Source organism: Microcaecilia unicolor, chromosome 2 (genome assembly GCF_901765095.1).
Source record: "Microcaecilia unicolor chromosome 2, aMicUni1.1, whole genome shotgun sequence".
Taxonomy (NCBI): domain Eukaryota; kingdom Metazoa; phylum Chordata; class Amphibia; order Gymnophiona; family Siphonopidae; genus Microcaecilia; species Microcaecilia unicolor.
Genome location: NC_044032.1, coordinates 263,968,904 through 263,989,319, shown reverse-complemented (window position 1 = coordinate 263,989,319; position 20,416 = coordinate 263,968,904). Strand labels below are relative to the sequence as shown.

The window sequence follows — 20,416 nt, the reverse complement described above, 5'->3', positions numbered from 1 at the left end:
TCCAGAGGATTCAGGCAAAGATGTCATTTATTTGTATTTACAGTTTTATTGTCAGTTCCTCCCATTCCTCTTCTCTGTGCCCTGCAGGGTCAGCAGAAGGGAATTAGTGCCCCACAGACATAGTCAGTCATCCAGTGAAACCTCTGTCCATATATGTGGGGCTCTCCCTTCCAGCCATTATGCTCTATAACTGAGATGATCAGAGAGCTCCATTTCATCAGTGACAGGCTGAACCCTCTCTACTTTTACCCCCATTGCATCTCTGGGTCTTGTTCCAGTTTCTCATGCGCAAAGCAGAATTACAAACCATAGATGCACTGGGAGTAAAACCAGAACTGGCTCAGCTTGGCATTCCTGACCTGGAGCCAGTTAGTCATTCTTGGAATAACCAAGAGGGCTGCCAGAACTATCCGTCACTTCCCAACTGCTTCACCCGCCACTCATGGATAAAGAACGATCCTCCATGCAGGAAATGAAAGAAGGAAATATGAAGGGGGAAATGTGAGCCTTTATCTCCCTACAGAGTCAGCATGGGACTGTGTGGTTGAGTTTGGGAGTGGATTAAAGAGCCCCTGCCAGGTTCCTTTCCCTATGTGTTGACATCTCTCCTTCCCTAGGCCTCTTTTCTGAGAGCCACACGAATGCCGCTGAAGACCTTTCCAAGAGCATCAAAGATGGGGTCGCAGAAGGTTGCCACGCACAGCGCATAGAAGCGACTCACACACTGCACCTCAATCAGGTAGCTCTTTATGCATGGCACCACTGCCCAGATGTGACAGAAGGAGAGGCATGCGAAGAGAAAGCCCCAGAGCAGCGCCAGGGGGGCCCCCAGCACTGCTGACAGCAACCGATAGCACCAGTATTTTGTGACCGTGAATACGGTGTTGCTGGTCCTCCACACCCCATCAAAGCTATGGGTACCATCCGGTTCTGCAATGACATCTTCAAAATCCACCTACAGGGGGAAAAAATAATAAATAGAAAATAGAGAGAAAGAAGGACAAGACCAGTTCAGCATATTAACTTGCCTACATCTGGGCTCTGTTGCGACCTCTCTTAGTCATGTTTCTTTTCTGACTTTGTAATTTTTTTTACACTTCTCATGGAGAATTAAAGGTATGCATCTTTTATCATAATCTTGTCCTATGTGTGTGTTTGCGTATACATTTTAAATTTTATCAGCTGTCTTTGCTGTATTCATGGTTTAGATGTTTAAGCATGATGCTTGCATGGGGTGAGGTGGAGAGCTCTGATGACAAATCAGTGCACTTGCACCACTTGCTCTTTATTTAGGTTTACAGAAGCACATAAACTAATCTAATCTGATATAAGCATTTTTATTCCGCTTAACCAAAATTAGGTTCAAGGTGGATTACAGTAAGAAGAAATGTTAAAAAAAAAAAAAAAACATTAAACAAATACTAAGCAGGTCAAAAGAGTTTGTAACATTAAGCACTTAGTAGATAATGATCGAACAAATAAGATTTCAATAACTGTCTGAATGTAAGATAGTATTCAGGGCTCCTTTTACCAAGCTGCGGCAAAAGAGGGCCTACACTGGTGTCAACGTGTTTTTCACTCAAGCTGAGGCCCCCTTTTACTGCAGCGTGTAAAAGGGAAGTCTCTCTTTCCTGCAGGAAATGGCCGTGTGGCAAGTAAAGCCATTTCAGGGGGTGAGCCCTTACCACCACACTAGGCGTGCTATGGGTGGGAAGTACTGCCAGGCTGCTGTTATAGCCAGGCAGTACTTCCTGTTTAGTGAGTGGTAAGCCTACGTTGGGCTTACCGCCGCTTAGTAAAAGGGGCCCTCAATTTCTTTGAGGGATTTCAGAATAATCCACTATTTCTGGGATGGGCGGGACAAATTGTTCTTTTGGCCACTGTCGGAGACAGGGTGCTAGGCTCGATGGACCCTTGGTCTGTCCCGGCATGGCGATGCTTATGCACTTATGTACTTAAATCAGGCCTCTGCCTACAATCAACTTAGTCTAGTGGTGGATTTTTGTTTATTATTATTATTTTTTATTTATTAACTTTTTTTCAGAAAAGTAACATATACGACTGCATATATATCAGCTCAATAAACACCACAAATAGAATACACCCCAGGACCCTCCCCATCCATCCCTCCCGAACCCTCCCCCAGGGAGTCATGGTGCCATAGTCACCGGGTGCACAGACCCGACTGAAATCTCCAGTGCTCCTATGGTTGCCAGATTTTAGAGAAAGACAATAAACGACCACGTGTCAATGCAGTCAATTTGGACATTTGAAAAAGAAAATCCACTTTTTGAACAATATGCAGCATAGACGGCAATGTTTTTTGTTTCTAGTTACTACTACTACTACTACTTAACATTTCTAAAGCACTACTAGGGTTACGCAGCGCTGTACAGTTTCGCAAAGAAGGACAGTCCCTGCTCAAAGGAGCTTACAATCTAAAGGATGAAATGTCAAGTTGGGACAGTCTATTGCTGCTGTAAAGAAATGTATTGCCAACTTATGTTGTTTGACAGTGATTTCCAATGGCTTAAAATGCAACAGGCAGAACGCTACCTGCCGTGGATATGGCTTTTGTAGTACCTGTTGTACCAAATCCAAAACAGACATCCAGTAAGACTGAGCCACATTGCATGCCCACTGAATATGTAAGAACATACCCCTTTCCCCACAGTTTCTTCAACACTGATCAGAAGCCCGAGGACACATGTTTTAACCTCTCAGGAGTATAGTACCAGTAATAGAAAATTTTGAAACTATTTTCCAGAGAGGTTACTAGGCACTGAGGGTTTAAGCAAGTACTTAAAACCTTTTCCCCAGATCTCTGGGGGAAAGGTGGCTCGTGGTGGATTTTTGACATAGGGAGTTTGAAGGAATTGTTTAAAGCAAGTTTTCTGAGATAAACGAAGAGATCTGTCTGAGGAATACAGAGAGATTCATAAACAGAGGTATTCAGGTGCCAAACCTTGTAGGATTTTAAAAAATAAATGATAGAAGCTTAAACTCAGTTTTTGCTTGTACGGGGAGCCAATGCAGCTTTAACATAAGTGGGGTAGTACGATTGGTTGATATATCCCCAATGACCAGTTTAGCTGCAGCATTCTGCACAAACTGGAGTCTGCGTAACTGACAATCTGGAAGGCCTAGCAACGTGATAATACGATAATCAAGTTGTGTTAGAACAATGGCCTGCAATACGAATTGCAACTGAGATAGATCCAAGAATGTTTGAATCCTACGCAGTAGTTTTAGGGGTCTGTTTTTTTTAAACATTAAATTTTTATTGAAAAACCAAATTGTAAACATAATGTATCCAGTACAAAATATCATAGAAAACCTCCCATCTACATTACCAAACATATGACAAAGTGCAATCCAAGGTACTAATTACCCCTTACCCCAACTAAACTCCCTCCAGACTACCCCCCCCCCCCCTTATTCCCACCCTCTCATAACCTTTAAGACTTCTGGGTTAAGGTAACAAAATGAATCCAGAGTTCAGAAGCTGGGTCATACTGGCCCAGTCTCTTGTCCGTGAGTTGTTCCATTTCTCCAATTAAGGATAATTTCAATCCAGTTCAGATGGTTCCACTGATTGCTTCCAGTGACTTGCTATAACACTTTTAGCATGTCAAACACATTCTCTTGAGACGTCGTTGCCACTTCAAACCAGGTCTATTACCCAATCCCAACAAACACCATTGTGGTTCACAGGGAAAAGGATTGCCGGTATGAGCTGCTATCTGAGACACCACTCTCTTCCAGAAGGGCTTTATCCGCTCACAAGACCACCAGATATGTATAAAGGTTCCAATCTCATCCCCACAATGCCAACACTGTTGGGTCACCGCTGGATGCATGGCGTGACAGGTATTATTACCATCGTGTAAGAACTTCATAAGCATTTTCTTTCAAAATTACACATATTGAGGCTTTTTTAACTTCCAAAATCATTGCTTTCCATTCATTCATAGTGAACTCAATATTCAAATCATGTTCCCATTGAGACATATATGCATATTTCTGAAAATCTGTGCCCCTAATAAACTTATAAAGAATGGAAATATTTCCCTTTATTTTCCCCATAGACCCCCACAGATTTTCAAAGTGTTCATATTCATCTGGATCATTTCTCAACCACCCCTGTTTAAACATATAATTATATTGCTCTCTAAGCTCCCCAAAGGAGCGCATTTCGCCTACATCTAAAAGATCCCTAAAGCAAACGAGCCCCCCAGTGGCCCATCTATCAGCTACAGGGTACCCAAATCCTACAGAAAACCCCGGGTCCCTACCAATGTGAGCATATGAAGAAGATACTCTAGACTTCCGAAATCTAGACCTAAGGGAGACCCACAATGTTAGCAAATGTAAGGGGTTGACAGTTAACTGACTATACACCCTGGAGGGGAGAGAGGCCCACAGAGCTGCCTTCAAATTATAATCCCGCACAAAGACTTGGTCCATAAGTTCCACAACTGTCGGATGTTCCTGACTCCATGCAGAAATGAGCTGCCCAATAGTACCATTCCAAGTTGGGCACTCCCCGCCCGCCTAGATCCACCGAGCGCCACATCACCTTTCTGCTTAATCGCGGTGCACTTCCCCCCCAAAGGAAACTCGAGATATCTCTTTGTATCTTTCTGAATTCCACCGGGAGAACCAGAATTGGCAATGTCTGAAACAAAAATAGCAACCTGAGTAAGATGTTCATTCTAACAGCCGCGATCCATCCCCACCAAGACAACCATCTGTCTCTCCATCCCGCCATATCTCTATGAAGTCACCGAAACAAGAGGGCATAATTCAAATTAAACAGCTTGGAGATCTTGCTTGGTATCTGGACTCCTAAATATTTGATACTGCCCTGAGCAAATCGCAAGGGAAAGGCCCGAGCTAACAATTCCTGCCCCTGCTGTGTAAGTGAAACACCCATTAATTCTGAGTTATCATAATTTATCTTAAATCCTGACAATTTACTAAAATTGTCCAATTCACCCAACAGCACTGGCAAAGTCAGGCTAGGTGCCTGTATATAAAACAATACATCATCCACAAAAAGCGCCAATTTATGTTCTGTATCACCAATTTGGACTCCCTTTATATCCCCCAGCAACCTAATCCTCTTGGCCAGAGGCTTAGTGAAGAGGGCAAATAGCAGTGGGGATAGTGGGCACCCTTGCCGAGTACTCCTCTCAGTTGGGAAGACAGAGGAGTAACCCCCATTAATCTTAAGCTTTGCAACCGGATGTTCATACAACCTCTTCAGCCAACCCAGGAGACCAGGTCTCACTCCCATACATTGCAGCACTTCCCACAAGTGCCATTCAACCCTGTCAAATGCTTTTTCAGCATCTGTGCTCAAAAGAGCCACAGGAACTTCCCTCTGTTGGGCTTCCCACAAAACAAGTAGCGTACGGCAAATATCTGCCACTTGCCTACAAGTTACAAACCCCGATTGGTCTGTATGTATCAATTTGGGGAGTAACCAGCCCAACCTATCCGCCAGTACCTTAGAGAAGTTTTAACATCTAAATTTATCAAAGAGATTGAGCAGTAGGATTCACAAAGTGCCAGATCCCGCCCCGGTTTCAATAACATAGATATCCCCACTTCATGCATACTGATTGGGAGAGATTGACCATTGAAACATACATTCCCCACCCTAATCAATAATGGGCCTACTTCTCCTGCAAATATTTTATAAAATTTTGCTGAGAATCCATCTAAGCTCAGAGCTTTCCCCCCTTAAGACCCTTTATTACTGACATAATTTCCTCTAAGTGGAATGGGGCCTCCAGCTCAGCACATTCCTCATTGGATAATTTTGGTAACTCCAGTACATGATGGACGTCCATCTTGTTTCAATTATACGGGTTTCCCCGCCCCTTCACCGGAACGTCCTTAGAGATGGACGCCCTTAGAGATGGTCGTCCCCGTTCGATTATGCCCCTCCACGTGATCGGCATGCGTTTCCCATGTGCTAAAAATAGATTTTATTTTTTAGCACTGGGGTGGGTCGGGGGCAGAAAGTAGATGTGTTCTGCATTAATTGGTTAGCAACAAGTTAGTGTGTGATTAGCACATGAGCCCTTACTACCTACAAAATAGGTGGCAGTAGGGCTGATGTGCTAATGGCCATGCGCCATTGGGAAAGTTAATGTGTGACCATTAATTCAAAAAATAGAAAAATCAGCCATTTTACCCCATTGGTAAAAGTGTGAGGGAATGACCTGCGTAAAGATGCGCTAAGGCCACTATCTAGCTTATTTTCGAAAGGGAAGGACGCCCATCTTCCGACACAAATCAGGAGATGGATGTCCTTCTCCCGAGGTCGCCCAAATCGGCATAGTCGAAAGCCGATTTTTTTGCGTCCTCAACTGCTTTCCGTCGCGGGGACGACCAAAGTTCATGGGGGCGTGTCAGCAGTGTACTGAAGGCGGGACGGGGGCGTGGTTAAGAAATGGGCGTCCTCAGCCGGTAATGGAAAAAAGAAGGGCGTCCCTCACGAGCATTTGGTCAACTTTACTTGGTCACTTTCTTTTCACGACCAAGCCTCGAAAAGGTGCCTGAACTGACCAGATAACCACCGGAGGGAATCTGGGATGACCTCCCCTTACTTCCCCAATGGTCACCAACCCCCTCCCACCCTAAAAAAAATTCAAAAACATTTTTTCCAGCCTCTATGCCTGCCTCAAATGTCATACCCAGCTCCATCACAGCAGTATGCAGATCCCTGGAGCAGTTTTTAGTGGGTGCAGTGCACTTCAGGCAGGCGGACCCAGGCCCCCCCCCCCACCTGTTACACTTATGGTGGTAAATGTGAGCCCTCCAAAACCCACCCGAAACCCACTGTACCCACATGTAGGTGCCCCCCTTCATCCCTATGGGCTATGGTAGTGTTGTACAGTTATGGGGAGTGGGGTTTTGGGGGGCTCAGCACCGAAGGTAAGGGAGCTATGCACCTGGGAGCAATTTGTGAAGTCCACTGCAGTGCCCCCAAGGGTGCCTGGTTGGTGTCTTGGCATGTGAGGAGGACCAGTGCACTACGAATGCTGGCTCCTCCCACAACCAAATGGCTTAGATTTGGTCATTTCAGAGATGGGCGTCCTCAGTTTCCATTATGGCCGAAAACCGGGGACAACCATCTAAGGTCGACCAAAATGTTGAGATTTGGGCGTCCCCGACTGTATTATCGAAATGAAAGATGGACGTCCATCTTGTTTCGATAATACGGGTTTCCCCGCCCCTTTGCCGGAACATTCTTAGAGATGGATGCCCTTAGAGATGGGCATCCCTGTTTGATTATGCCCCTCTATGTACCGGAGTTTGGTAAAAGGGAGCCTTAGATTGATAAATGTCTTCCTGATGAAACTTAAAAAAAAATTAAGTTTCTCTTTATCAAATTATTATTTATTCGTGCATGCAAGAAATCTCACATTCCATAAGTGAGACATAATATATAGAAACATAGAAAATGATGGCAGAAAAAGACCAATGGCCCATTGATATCATCAGCTATCTCTTCCTGTCCCTAAGAGATCCCACATGCCTGTCCCATGCTTTCTTGAATTCAGATACAGTCCTCGTCTCCACCACTTCCACTGGGAGGTTATTCCACGCATTCACCACCCTTTCCGTAAAGAAGTATTTCCTTAGATTACTTTTCAGTCTATCCCTCCCTCTTCAACTTCATCTTATGCCAGAGCTTTCCTTTCAGTTGAAAGAGACCTGCCTCCTGTTCATTTATACCACGGAGATATTTAAATGTGTCAATCATATCTCCAATCTCTCTTCTTTCTTCAAAATTATACATATTGAGGTCTATGAGTCACATAAATAATACAAATTATAACTAAAGATACCACCAAGTAAACAGTACACACACACACAAAACCTCCCCAAAAACATAAGCTAGAATACCTCTTGAAGAAAAATATTACATAAATGTTCAATGTAAGGAGTTCTCCATCACAAAAATTAAAGATTAAGGGTGGAGGAGGGGGGATGGTGGGAAAGGGGGGCATAAACAGTTGGTTAAAAAATGTATTGAAGATGTTATACTGATATGTTGGAGGGTGCACGATTGTGTACTTGAATTTATGGTTGTATGTTGGATCTTTATTCAATAAAAATTTGGAAAAGTAAAAAAAAAAAAAAATTAAAGATTAGAGGGGAAAAATGGTGATCAAATTTTACTTCATAGATCTCTGTGGACAAAACCACTGACCCATAGCTATAGTATCTTCTGAGTGTTCCTTAATGGGATTCAATATGACTTTCTTAGGTGATGGTTTCCCTCTTGCTATGCTTTATACACACCAGATTTGTGGACTGCTTGAGATATTGTCACAAGCATTCTTTCATCAGTGTAGGTCACGGAAGTTCTTTCAAAGTTGCCAGTCATCTCTGTAGACGAGTCATCCACTTTGGAAAGATGGCTTGATCTATGTAGGGTCTTGGTATTGCCATGCACCTTCCTCCTCTTAAGAAACTTCCTGACCATGTACTGAGGGATAGCCATGGAGTTTGCACATCTTTTATACCCATCTCCTGATGGAGTTATTTTGCCAGCTTCTTGGTGCTCCTGGTTGGATCCCTGCTCTCAAATGCACTACCCAAGGGGAGTAACAGGAGCAGTTCTGTTATTGCGTGAATCAGTATAGTTTGACACAGGTGGGGCCAGTTCCCCAGACCTTTGTGCAACTCAAGTCAAATGGCTGTTCAATACAGAACCAGTGTGGAGGAGTGGCCTAGTGGTTACAGCATCACTTTCTGACATCCAGAGATGGCTAGATAAAATCTCACTGCTGCTCCTTGTGATCTTGGGCAAGTCACTTAACTCTCCATTGCCTCAGATACAAAATTAGATTGTGAGCCCTCCTGAGGCAGAGAAATACCCAGAAATAACTCATATTGAGCTACTACTGAAAAAGGTGTGAGCAAAATCCAATACTGCAAGATGGAAAATCCTAAAAATCTTTTGAAAGAAAACAAGAAGAATTTACTGCTAATAAACTTTCACAGGGTATTGAATGTTTCCAGTTTAAATATACTTAAAATTAATTAGAAGGACATTCTTTTGATGGTGGACTCCTCTTTTCCTCCCTTGTGAAACGCCTTTTACTTGCTGTATAAAATGGATGTGCTTTTTCTGGAGATTGGATGAAGTGTTTAGGACTGGTGCAGAAGTACAAGGAGGTAAGCTCTTATCCAGCTATGGGGTCCTTTTACTAAGCCAAGGTATAAAGTGATAACCATACAAATGTAACAAAAATTGCAGTGAGGTAATGAAATAACAAAAATACTCAATAGACCAAAATGCTGCAGAAAATGACATTCGGTTGAAAAATGGAAAAGACAGAAAAACATCTGCTAATGTACAACATTATATAGCCAGAATTTTGAGAGCATATGAACGTATACAAATACATATATATTTGTACGGTTATCATTTACATGTCCTTAGTCATTTAATGTCCGGTTTTCAATTTTTGATTTCAATTTTCAGTGTTTAATGTTTTTATCTTAAGATGTTTTTATATTTTCTGTATTTGTGTAGACCCCGAAGAAGGCACTCCCAGTGCCGAAACATGGTACCATGTAGAGTCTTCTCTCAATGAATTTTATTTCAACATTGGATGTCCTTGGTCTTGAAGAGCCTGGTTCTGTTCCCACTCTTCTCCTGCTCCTGAGACTGTCCGTGGAACACTGTTGTTCTTTCTGATTTTGTGGTTGTGTTGCTAAGAGCGATATTCAACACCGAACTGACTATGGGTTACCACTGTGGTTCCCAAACCCAGTCCTGGAGGCACCCCAGCTGCTCAGGATACCCATAATGAATATTCATGAGAGAGATTTGCATTCACTACCTCCACTGCATTCATATCTCTCTCATGAATATTCATTGTGAGTATCCTGAAAACCTAACTGGTTGGGGTGCCTCCAGGATCAGGTTTGGGAACCACTGGGTTACTGCATAAAGATAAGACTGACATTTATTTGGTGACTCTAGCTGGTTTAGTGCTGAATATCGGCATTTAACTGGTCAAGTGCTAACTCCTGCCCCAGAACGCCTTCAAAATAGCCGGTTTTCAGTTCGGCGCTAACCCCTGGATTCTATAGAGTGCACATAGATTTAGGCACCAAAATTGGTGCGGATTCTATAACGCCATGCATAACTTAATTGGCTTAACAAGCTAATGAGCGCCGATAAAAGCACTTACATAGTAACATAGTAGATGACGGCAGAAAAAGATCTGCACGGTCCATCCAGTCTGCCCAACAAGATAAACTCATATGTGCTACTTTTTGTGTATACCTTACCTTGATTTGTACCTGTCCTTTTCAGGGCACAGACTGTATAAGTCTGCCCAACACTATCCCCGCCTCCCAACCACCAGCCCCGCCTCCCACCACCGGTTCTGGCACAGACTGTATAAGTCTGCCCAGCACCATCCCCGCCTCCAACCACCGGCTCTGCCACCCAATCTCGGCTAAGCTCCTTAGGATCCATTCCTTCTGAACAGGATTCCTTTATGTTTATCCCATACATGTTTGAATTCCGTTACAAGCAATTATGAGCACTAATTGGTACTGATTAGAATTTAGGCGCACAACTTGCTAAGCGTATTCTGTAATGATGTGCGCAAAACTTCTAACATGCAGAGGCAGAGGGGAGTGGTTATGGGTGGGGAAATGGGCGTTTCAAAATTTAGGCACCTAGTTATAGAATATGACCCAGTGCTCCTTAGTCTACGCGCTTAGAATTACACTAGATTTTTGTTGGCATAAATGGACGCACACAGATATCGACACTGAATTATCGACTAACCAATCACAGAATATGCTTAGTCGGCACTGATTTCAGCGCCAATTTTTTAGGCGCCATATATAGAATCACCTCCAAACCGGTTAAATGCTGCTGAAAGCGGTTAGCTCCAAACAGATGATTTAACCGGCTAGGAACCATTTCTGGCCGGTTTATTTGTATTGAATATTGGGCCCTTAGCTCCCAGTTTTCCTCTCCTTGTGGCTGATTAATAAAGTGTGGTCAGGCTTTGGGTAGGGCTACCATGGTTTTAGCGCACAGTGCAGAAAGGAGTTTTGTGCACAAGCTAACCCTGCTCAGAGCACACTAGCACACAGTATATTTAAAACAATGGTAATAGGGCTATTTAACTATTCAGTGCAGATGCAGAGAAGTGTGCGGAAGAGTGAAAGTCTGAGAACAACACCAGGACTTTAATGCCAAGTCAGAGGAGGCATAGAGGACCCATAACATTTTCTGGCTTTGGAGCAGAGGGTGATCTGGATTGAAATGTGCCACTTCACCTCATATCACTAATTCCTACCAAAAGCCCCCAGCCTTCCCTCCCTGGACCTGGATCCTGGTTCCCCAAAACAACCTCAACCCCACAAATTACAGCCCCTCCTGGGCCACCCCCCCCCCCCACCAACCTCACTGATAAACCTGGCCCCTCTTCCCAGGATCTTCAGGCCCCTAATGACCCCTTTCCAGGCACCCGATGACCTGCTATTCACAAACGATCCCCCCTAGGCCCCGCTTCCCACATACCTTGAAGTGCCCACTCCAAGTCCATTGGTCTCCTGGTTCCTGCATGCAAGTCCTGTTCCTGCTGCCAAGTCCACTTGTCTCCTGGTTTCTGTTGCCAAGTCTGCTGGTCTCCTGGTTCCTGATGCCAAGTCCGTTTTTCTGCTGGTTCCGCTATGAAGTCTACTTGTCTCCTGGTTCTTGCTGCCAAGTCCACTGGTCTCCTGGTTCCTGCTGCCATCTGCTTGTCTCCTGGTTCCTGCAGCGAAGTCCACTGGTCTCCTGGTTCCTGCTGCCAAGTCCGCTTGTCTCCTGGTTCCTGCTGCCAAGTTTCTGCCTTGTCTCCAGCTCCTGTCTTACCTCTTCTCCTCCTTCAGAGGTGATTTGTCTGCTGTGGTCGGGAACCTGGGTATGGTCCCAGGGCTCACCACCCAGGATCACAACAGTATCAGTCCAATGTATTTGAACTCTTCTCAATCATAGATCCAGCATAAGTACTTATTCTAACACTTCCATGATAGAGTATGATCTAACTGGGAGGGAAAAGTCACAGATCCCCACATCCACCTCTTATTTGCTTGTTAGTGGTAGGCTTTAACAAGGTATACATTTACGTCACAGCTGGAACTGGCGGCAAGCTGCTGATCGTGGCTGAGCTCTTTCATTGGTTGCTCTAAATTAATGGTTTTCCTCAATCCTGATGCCTCATACTAAACGCAAAGGGACGGTTAAGCTGGTTCCTCAATGGCCAGAACCTCCTCTCCATAGCAGCAATCAATTGAAAGGTTCGCCACGAGAACCCCCGCCCAAAACACCAGGAGGAGCCCTGCTGTTGCTGTAGGAGGAGGAGACCCTGGAGACTTGGGGCTGGATGTCACTCTCCCCCGGCTCTCAACCCACTGCCTCTCCCAGAAGGTCTCTTGTCTCAACGGAGGTCTCCCGAATCAGAATGCATTGAGGGTAGGCCTCTGGATCGAGGTATTGAGAAGGCGAGTCCCGATGGAGGTTTGAGGCCTGCTTGTGTCTCAACTGAGCGCGTTGTGCCAACAAAGAAGCCAGAGACGGCAGTGGCGTACCGGGGGGGGGGGGGGCGGTGGGGGCGGTCCGCCCTGGGTGCATGCCTGTCGGCTCCGAGTTCGCTTCGCTAACTTCACTGGTTCGCTGCAGCTCCCTCCCTCTGCCCCGGAACAGGTTACTTCAGCTTTAGTGAGTACTGCTGATATTCTATCTAATTCTTTAGAAGGCATTAAGATAGATTTTAATACTCAAGTGATTATAATCAAAGAAGATGTTAAGAAGTTACAAGACTTTTCAGCTACAATGGTAAAAGACAAAATGATATTGCATCGAAAAGTTGAGCAGATTGAAAATTGCAACTGCAGATTAAATCTTCGCTTTTTGAACTTTCCAAAATCCCCAGGTGTTACCCCTTTGGAAGCGTTCCAGAAATATTTGCTTGAAATTTTGAAATTTACCACGGAAACTATTCCTCCGATAAACCGGATATTCTATATACCAAATAAAAGACTCTCGGAGGAACCCTTGGAAATGATTCACCAAGAAAGTAAGAATGATTTATTAAATATATCTGAATTATTAGAAGCATCATTGTCTGAAGATTCTGAAAGAGTGACTTTATTGGTCTCATTTGTATTCGAGCAAAACTTGGAAGCGGTGAAGCGTTTATCCCTTCGAAATCTACAAACTTTGTTTTATGGAAAAAAATTTAGATATTTCCTGATGTTACAAAACAAACACAAGAAAGGAGAAAGGCTTTTTTGGCTCTAAGAAAGGAAACTTTGGCAATAGGGGCATCTGATCTTTCTATCTTAACTATCCATGTAAATGTATAGTTAAATATATTGGGTTAAAATATGTATTTTTTTCTTCTAGAACAATTACTTGCCTTTATAGATTTAAAAAAGGTGACCACAGGCAATATCCAGTAGTTGAGATTAGTAATGGTTAGGGTGGGGATATAGTGTGTTAAGCATTTTTGAAGTTATTTCTTTGAGCTTGTCTCCTGAGTTTTTTCATGTATATGTCCCCCCACAGGTGGTCTAAAGAGGAATAATAATTTTTTTTTCCTATTGTGAAGTATGTTGGCTTATATAATTTACCTTTCCGCTTTTCTTCTTCAAGTATTTGACTTGTAAGAATAGTTTGTATAATAACAATAAATAAAAAAAAGAAACAGCTGGAACTCTGGCCACAGTCAGGGTGTAGGTAGTTGTGAATCAAAAGCACTTGCGAATGAAAGTTAAGTTATTGTATAATTTTAAGATAAATCACTGTGGGGCAGCAGGCAGTGACCAAGCACCCCAGATGCCAATGCACTTTGTTGGATAAGCCCTGTCAAATGCTCTTGGAGCACGGCCCAGATGCACTCATTGAAGGCCAACTTTGGGAATGGTTGGGGTGTCAGGTCAGAGACAGCTTGCTGAACTGTCGGGGTTGGTGCGGGTGCCTGGTCCTGGCTGCATGGAGACCCCCATGTTGGCACCTCCTTGATGCAGAGAGAGTGCTCCCCCCGGTGCCGACTCTTCTCAGGGACCAGAAGAACCCTCAGTGTCCCAGTGCTCCTGGCACCATGCATCGAGGGGGATTGATGCTTGTGCTTCTTTTCCTTCGTCCGATGCCAAGCATTGACACCCCTTGGTGCTAATGAGGATGACGTTGAATCCCCACGTATCCTGGGTGTTAGATCCGATGCTGACCAGTCCTAGGGGCCCTGCACATTAGCCAGTGCCAAGGCAGGTAGAGACCTGCTCAGTGCACGTCCACTCTCAGTGTCAGACATGTCTAGCAGCCATGGGGACCTATGCTGGTGAAAGCGCCGACTCCGAAGTCAATGCCGATGTCGGCGATTCGGACCGGGCTCCAAAATTTTTCTCTCTGTAAACCTCTGGACAGCCGTGTTCTTTTCTGCATACGTAGGCAAAGAAGACAGCTGGAAGGGCTATGATCTGGCCCCATACACTGGGGATGCCAAGAAGGGGTGTCAGTTCCAGAAATGGTCCGATTGCGCCAAGCACAGCACTTCAAGCCACTTTGATGACATGGAAGGAAAAACTGCCATGGGAAAATCAAACAACTCAATGGTGATATCCAAAAGGCGCAAATCACCAAGAAAAAAGAAGGAGGGGAAAAGATCCCAACTGGAGCTCAGGCTGAAGTTGGCCTCATGAGCATGGAAAAAATAAGAAAAGTGTGTGTGTGTGGGGGGGGGGGGGGGGGGGGGGGGGGGGGGGAGGGAAGCCTAAAACTATAAGGGGAGGGAAGGAAAAACTCCTGAAAAAGAAAAATAACAAATTGGGCAAAAAATACCCAAATGAAGGCAGAAACATTTGCTCTAAAATTTGGGGAGGTGGAAGGGTGGTGGGATACGAAATATTCTAAAAAAGACTTGAAGTTACCTTAAGTTGTATTAGGGGTGTTTAGACTGGTGGAAAGGTTTCCTTGTTTGTATACTTTATACATTGCCATTATACATTTGTTTAAGTAAGATAAGAGAACAATGTTGGAGATGATATGTATGTTTCATTTAATTTCTGAACAGTTAATAAAGACTTCATGCAAATTAAAAAAAAAAGCAGCAATGCACCAGATGCTGTGAGGAGCCACAAACTGTGCATTCTCTTCTCATGGTGGATAAAGAGAGACTGCTGGTTCCACGCTCTCGCTGCGAGTGGGAAGGCATGCATACATAGTGGGGATGCTGGCGCATGCTCTTAAAGCTATATACACTGTAAAAGCGTTTTGTATTGGGCAATGCTGATGATGCCACCCACCCGTGAGTATGATATTAGCTGCTTGTCCTTGGAGAAATTTTTTTTTCTTTATGATTGGGTTCACCTGCGCTATTTTATGGACTGACTAGTAAAAAAGGCCCGTTTCTGACACAAATGAAACGGGCGCTAGCAAGGTTTTCCTCGGAGTGTGTATGTTTGAGAGAGTGTATGTGAGAGTGACTGTGTGTGAGAGAGACTGTGTGTGAGAGAGAGAGTGAATGTGCGAGTGTGTGTGTGTGAGAGAGAGTGAGTCTGGGTGTGAGTGTGTCTGTGAGAGAGAGAGTGTGTGTGTTAGAGAATGAGAGTGTGTGCAAGTGCGTATGTGAGACAGTGTGAGAGAGAGTGTGTTTCACACACATACAGTGTGTGCGAGAGAGAGAGTGTGTGTGAGACACAGACTCTCTGTGAGACTGAGTGTATGACACCAAGAGAGTGTGTGAGCTCTTTGAGCAGGGACTGTCTTTCTTCTATGTTTGTGCAGCGCTGCGTATGCCTTGTAGCGCTATAGAAATGCTAAATAGTAGTAGTAGTAGTAGTGAGTGATTGTGTGACACATAGAGAGTGAATGTGATACAGTGTGAGACATAGAGTGTGTGGGAGACTGTGTGAGAGTGAGAGAGAGAAAGACATTACTGTGAGAGAGAGAGAGAGAGTGTGTGTGTGTGTGACAGATACCTCCCCCCCCTCTCTGGTGTCAGGCCCCCCTTCCCTCCCTCTCTCTGGTGTCAGGCCCCCCTCTCTGGTGTCTGAGCATTACTGTGCAGGACCTGAGCTCTGGCTGTGCTTCAAGGAACTGACCAATCCTATTTAATAGAATGCACCTCCAACATTCTGAAGCCGAGAAACCTGGTGTGGTTGGTCACTTCTGCTTGTGACGAACCCGGAAGTACGTGATGTCAATTCAGGAGATGGATACAGGGAGCAGGAATGCCTCAGCCATGCAGTCAGTTTCAGAATGTTGGAGGTGCATTTTATTATATAGGATGATGAAATGTTGATGATGAATCATGTTTAACCATAATATGGTTGGTTTTCTTTCACCTTGTTGATGGTCCATCAAATTTTTCTATGTATTATGAATGGGCATCTCTAATAGTTTAATTTATTCTGCATATTGAATGGAGTTTGGGCATATACAGAGGATCTTGTGCCTAGATCAAGCAGCTCTAGGAGGACAATCTCATTCCTGAGAGACATCTTCCTGATATTGAGTACCAAATACTGCAGAAGATGTGCAAGGACCCTTATCAAACAAAATTATCAATAATTTGTGGAATTTAGATAGTGTATAATTATTCAAATTTATATTGTTCAAATTTTTTACAAAAATATGTTCTCATGTATAGAGGAAACTGTCATGGATCAAGAACTTGATTGCATTGGGAAACACATCTTCAAAATTATAATCATTGCACATATAAATCTCCTACAAAGTTCAAAAATTGCTCACAACGAGCTGCTCTTCAAAAACAGCTATTTTTGAAGCTTTTGAAAGTTGACAGTGAGAAATTTGATTCTATATATTTTTTTAACCAAATTTTATTGATGACAAATCCACATAATAACTCAGAAGACATAAGTATACAAAATTCCAGTGTCAGAAAATATATGATAGTGTTAAGCTGAGACCGTCATCAAACTTTTCCATTTCCCCTCCCCCCATCCCTACCCCCTACTTATTTCTTCTGTGAATTATGTTATACATATGATTGAGCAGAAATGCAAACATTTACACTTTTACATAATAAAGCCAAAAATGCAATCCAAACATCTGGTTCGTATCCATTCTCTATGTACTTTAAATCCCCCAATCTTGCCCCCACCCTCCCGAATTATCTCCCCCCACCTCACCCCTCTTCACCAGAGAAGACTTTATTGTATAATACGGTTAGCCATTTAGTATCCTACTGTGAGCAAGCGGAGTTAGGGTGTCCCAAAATGCGGACCAGCACTGCAAAAAACAGTCTCCTCTCCGCAAAGCCAGATTAAGTATATTCTTTTGCTCCAGGGCACTAAGTGATATGTGCGAATGCCAAAGCTGAATGGAAGGGCTATCCGATTGTAGCCATGTTTTAAGTATAGTTTTTTTCCCCATCATCACAGCACGTCTCAAGAAATCTTTGAGGCCTGCTTTGGTTGGCCCTCAAATGGTAAAAACATCAAACAGTAAAGCGGGGTTTTGTTTCCATGATGTAGTCCACATCCTAGAGACGTGCACATAATAGTGTCCAGAAGGCTAGTGTAGGAGGACAGTGCCTACTTTGAAGGGACCTGGTGGTCTAGTGGCCTCTTCGGGGGCAGGAAAGATCCCCACTCTTTCCTGCCCACTGTGCTGCTCTGTCCAGCACCACTGCATCTTCAAAATGGCTGCCGAGACCCGTGAGACTGCAGCAGGAAGTCTTGGCAGCCAATAAGAAGAAGCAGCGGAGTCGGGTTGAGCAGCAGCAGCGGGCAGGATAGAGTGTGGTTCTTTCCTGTCCCCTGAAGAGGCCACTAGACCACCAGGGCTCTTCAAGGTAGGCCCGGAGAGCTGTAGTGTGCATGGGCATGCTAAAAACAAGGGGGGTGGTGGAGGCTTGGGTAGGCCCAATAACTTCTTCTGCCCGGGGGGCCCAGACCACTGTCAGTCCGCCCCTGGGATATAGAAACACTTCCTTCCTTTGCTACTGTGCAGCACAGAGATTTAAGCTCCAAATTTAATAAAGTATATCATAAAAATATTGAAGGTACTACTACTACTACTACTTAGCATTTCTATAGCGCTGCCAGGGTTACGCAGTGCTGTACAAGTTTAAACACGGGGAGGGACAGTCCCTGCTCAAGAGAGCTTACAATCTAACGGTACCCAGGCACTTACAGCACTGGTCCTTATGGGCAGGAACCATCAAGGAAGTCAGCAGAATTTTTTGAGTGAGGATTTTCTTTCAGAACCCTCCACAACTGTGTTTTGACTGTGGAGATACTGGAGTTCTCTGCCATGTGTCACATCATCTTGGCTAGAGAAACAAAGGTCACCAGTCTCCAGGACAGTAGCCGAGAACAGTGAGTACAGCTAGAAGTGCTGGCCTGATGCAGCCATGTGGTGCCATCATCTTATTTGGGTAAAGATGTATCCAGGTAGTGGATGCAAGTTTAGAATATTAAAGCTATGCACTGCTGGACCTGGGGCAGCAGCACCAGAGCAGAAGTTACATATCGGGGGACAGCCACACCCTGCAGAATTGAGCCATACAGCAGCGTTTGCGAAAAATACATCACAGGCATGCAGTGAAAGCAAGTCAAAGCTGTCTGCTCATGACATGAACCTCCTGTAGAAAAAAAAATCATATTTAAACTGCAAATGTGTTCCCTGTGTGACTTCTGGCCTGTTCCCCTAATACCTGAGCTTTCATCTGAAGCCACACTCTTGAAAACATGTCTGGGGGGGGGGGGGGTGTATGACGATTAGATAGACAGAAGGGAATGCACATTTAGTGAATAAATGATGATACCACACAGTAGAAGTTGGAGAATTAATGTGATGGGGCATTAGAACACTCCTTCCCATCTGTTACCTGACTGTCGATCCTCCCCCCTGCCCCGCCCCACCCCACCCCACCCCAAACTGAAGCCATCCCAGCACTGCACAGCAGTAGAGCAGGAAGGAGTTAAGTAGTATGCTGAGCATATTGTAAAGTTAAATATAGTCCCCACCCATTCCCCTCCCTCCAGTGCCTCTCTGAAACAGCTGTGCCCAGCTATTTCTGTGCCCCCATGTGTAAATGCTATTCACAGCTTGCCTGGAAGTCTAGGAGGGATGTACTGTGGAGTCACTGGGGTAAGGGATCAGCACTGAATTTGTTTAACTTTCAAGTCTCTCTCCTCCCCCAATCCCCTCTATTCTCTTTCCAAATCTGGTGAGAGCAGCTCTCTGCCTACCCTAGGCCTGTAGAGGAGAGGGAGCAAGGTACAGCGTTGGCTGGTGCCCTCTGACCTCTGGTGGCCTCTAGGAAACTTAAAAATGGATCTGGCTACCAACTTAGACTCACATGAGGGCACAGTGGTACATATCCAATAACCATTGAAAGCGGGATGGATGCATAACTCTAGATCTTGTCTCTCTCTCTCTCTTTCATACACACACACTCTCACACAGATACCTGTACCTACCTATATCCTCACTCATTCAATCACACACACTCTTTCCCCACCTCCCTAACCTGTGACACCTTTCTCTCAGTTTGGGAGGCATTGAGATCCTTCCCTTCCTTACCTGCACCACCTCCTCATTGATCTTCTTGGGGTCTCTATCCACCAGGTCAATCTCTTTGGTCAGCATCTCCTGGAAACTCTTGCTAATTACTGGTGGCTGCTCCTGCTGGGCCATGGCTCTCAATGCCCCCCCTTGTTTATTCCTGGGGTGGGGGACCGCGTCGTATCCCACTTCTGAACTATCAATGGGACTGCCTCCTCTGTCTCTTTTTCTCTACACAACTCAGATTTGTCTGTCAACTGCTGCTTCCAGGCATGGCAAAGGGCACTCCCTCTCTCCTCCCCACCCCTGAAAGTTTAGCCTTTCTCTGTGTCCCATCAAAGGAATCACTCCCACCCTCTTCCCCTTTCCAGTCTCCATCACTCTGAGAACTCTGCAGCATGCTCTGAGACATGATCAATTATTTCTGGACATGGATCCCCACAGAGGGAGAAGCAGCAAGGTGTCAGCATAGGAAGGGGACAATTCCCAGTCCCAGGAAGTTTTGGGATTGCTAAGTGGTAAGGGTGGTGGACTTTGGTCCTGGGGAACTGAGGAACTGAGTTTGATTTCCACTTCAGGCACAGGCAGCTCCTTGTGACTCTGGGCAAGTCACTTAACCCTCCACTGCCCCATGTAAGCCCCACTGAGCCTGCCATGAGTGGGAAAGCACGGGGTACAAATGTAACAAAAATAAAAAATCATATGTGTTTGAGGGGGGGTGGGGAGATGGGGAGTTAGGATGGAGAATTGGAAGTTGAGGAGAGGGAGTATCTTTTTTTTTTTTATTATCAATAGAAATCAAACAAAATAAAACATGGAAAAGAAAATAAGATGATA

General features: G+C 44.6%; 1 protein-coding gene across 1 annotated transcript; it reads right to left on the bottom strand.

Moving 5' to 3' along the window:
• Positions 1-9: 9 nt before the first annotated feature.
• On the bottom strand, positions 10-19,855 carry CAV3 (caveolin 3). Its single transcript, XM_030194093.1, has 2 exons — positions 19,598-19,855; positions 10-955 (listed from the first exon to the last, which is right to left on the bottom strand). The coding sequence occupies exons 1-2, from the start codon at positions 19,709-19,711 to the stop codon at positions 614-616; spliced, it is 456 nt and encodes a 151-aa protein (XP_030049953.1). The 5' UTR covers positions 19,712-19,855; the 3' UTR covers positions 10-613.
• Positions 19,856-20,416: the final 561 nt, after the last annotated feature.

Bases quoted from the DNA above. Each gene is read 5' to 3' on its own strand.
- CAV3 (XM_030194093.1), bottom strand. From the start codon at position 19,711: ATGGCCCAGCAGGAGCAGCCACCAGTAATTAGCAAGAGTTTCCAGGAG. The intron at 956-19,597 runs GTAAGGAAGGGA...TTCCCCCTGTAG, and splicing joins TCAATGAGGAGGTGGTGCAG to GTGGATTTTGAAGATGTCAT.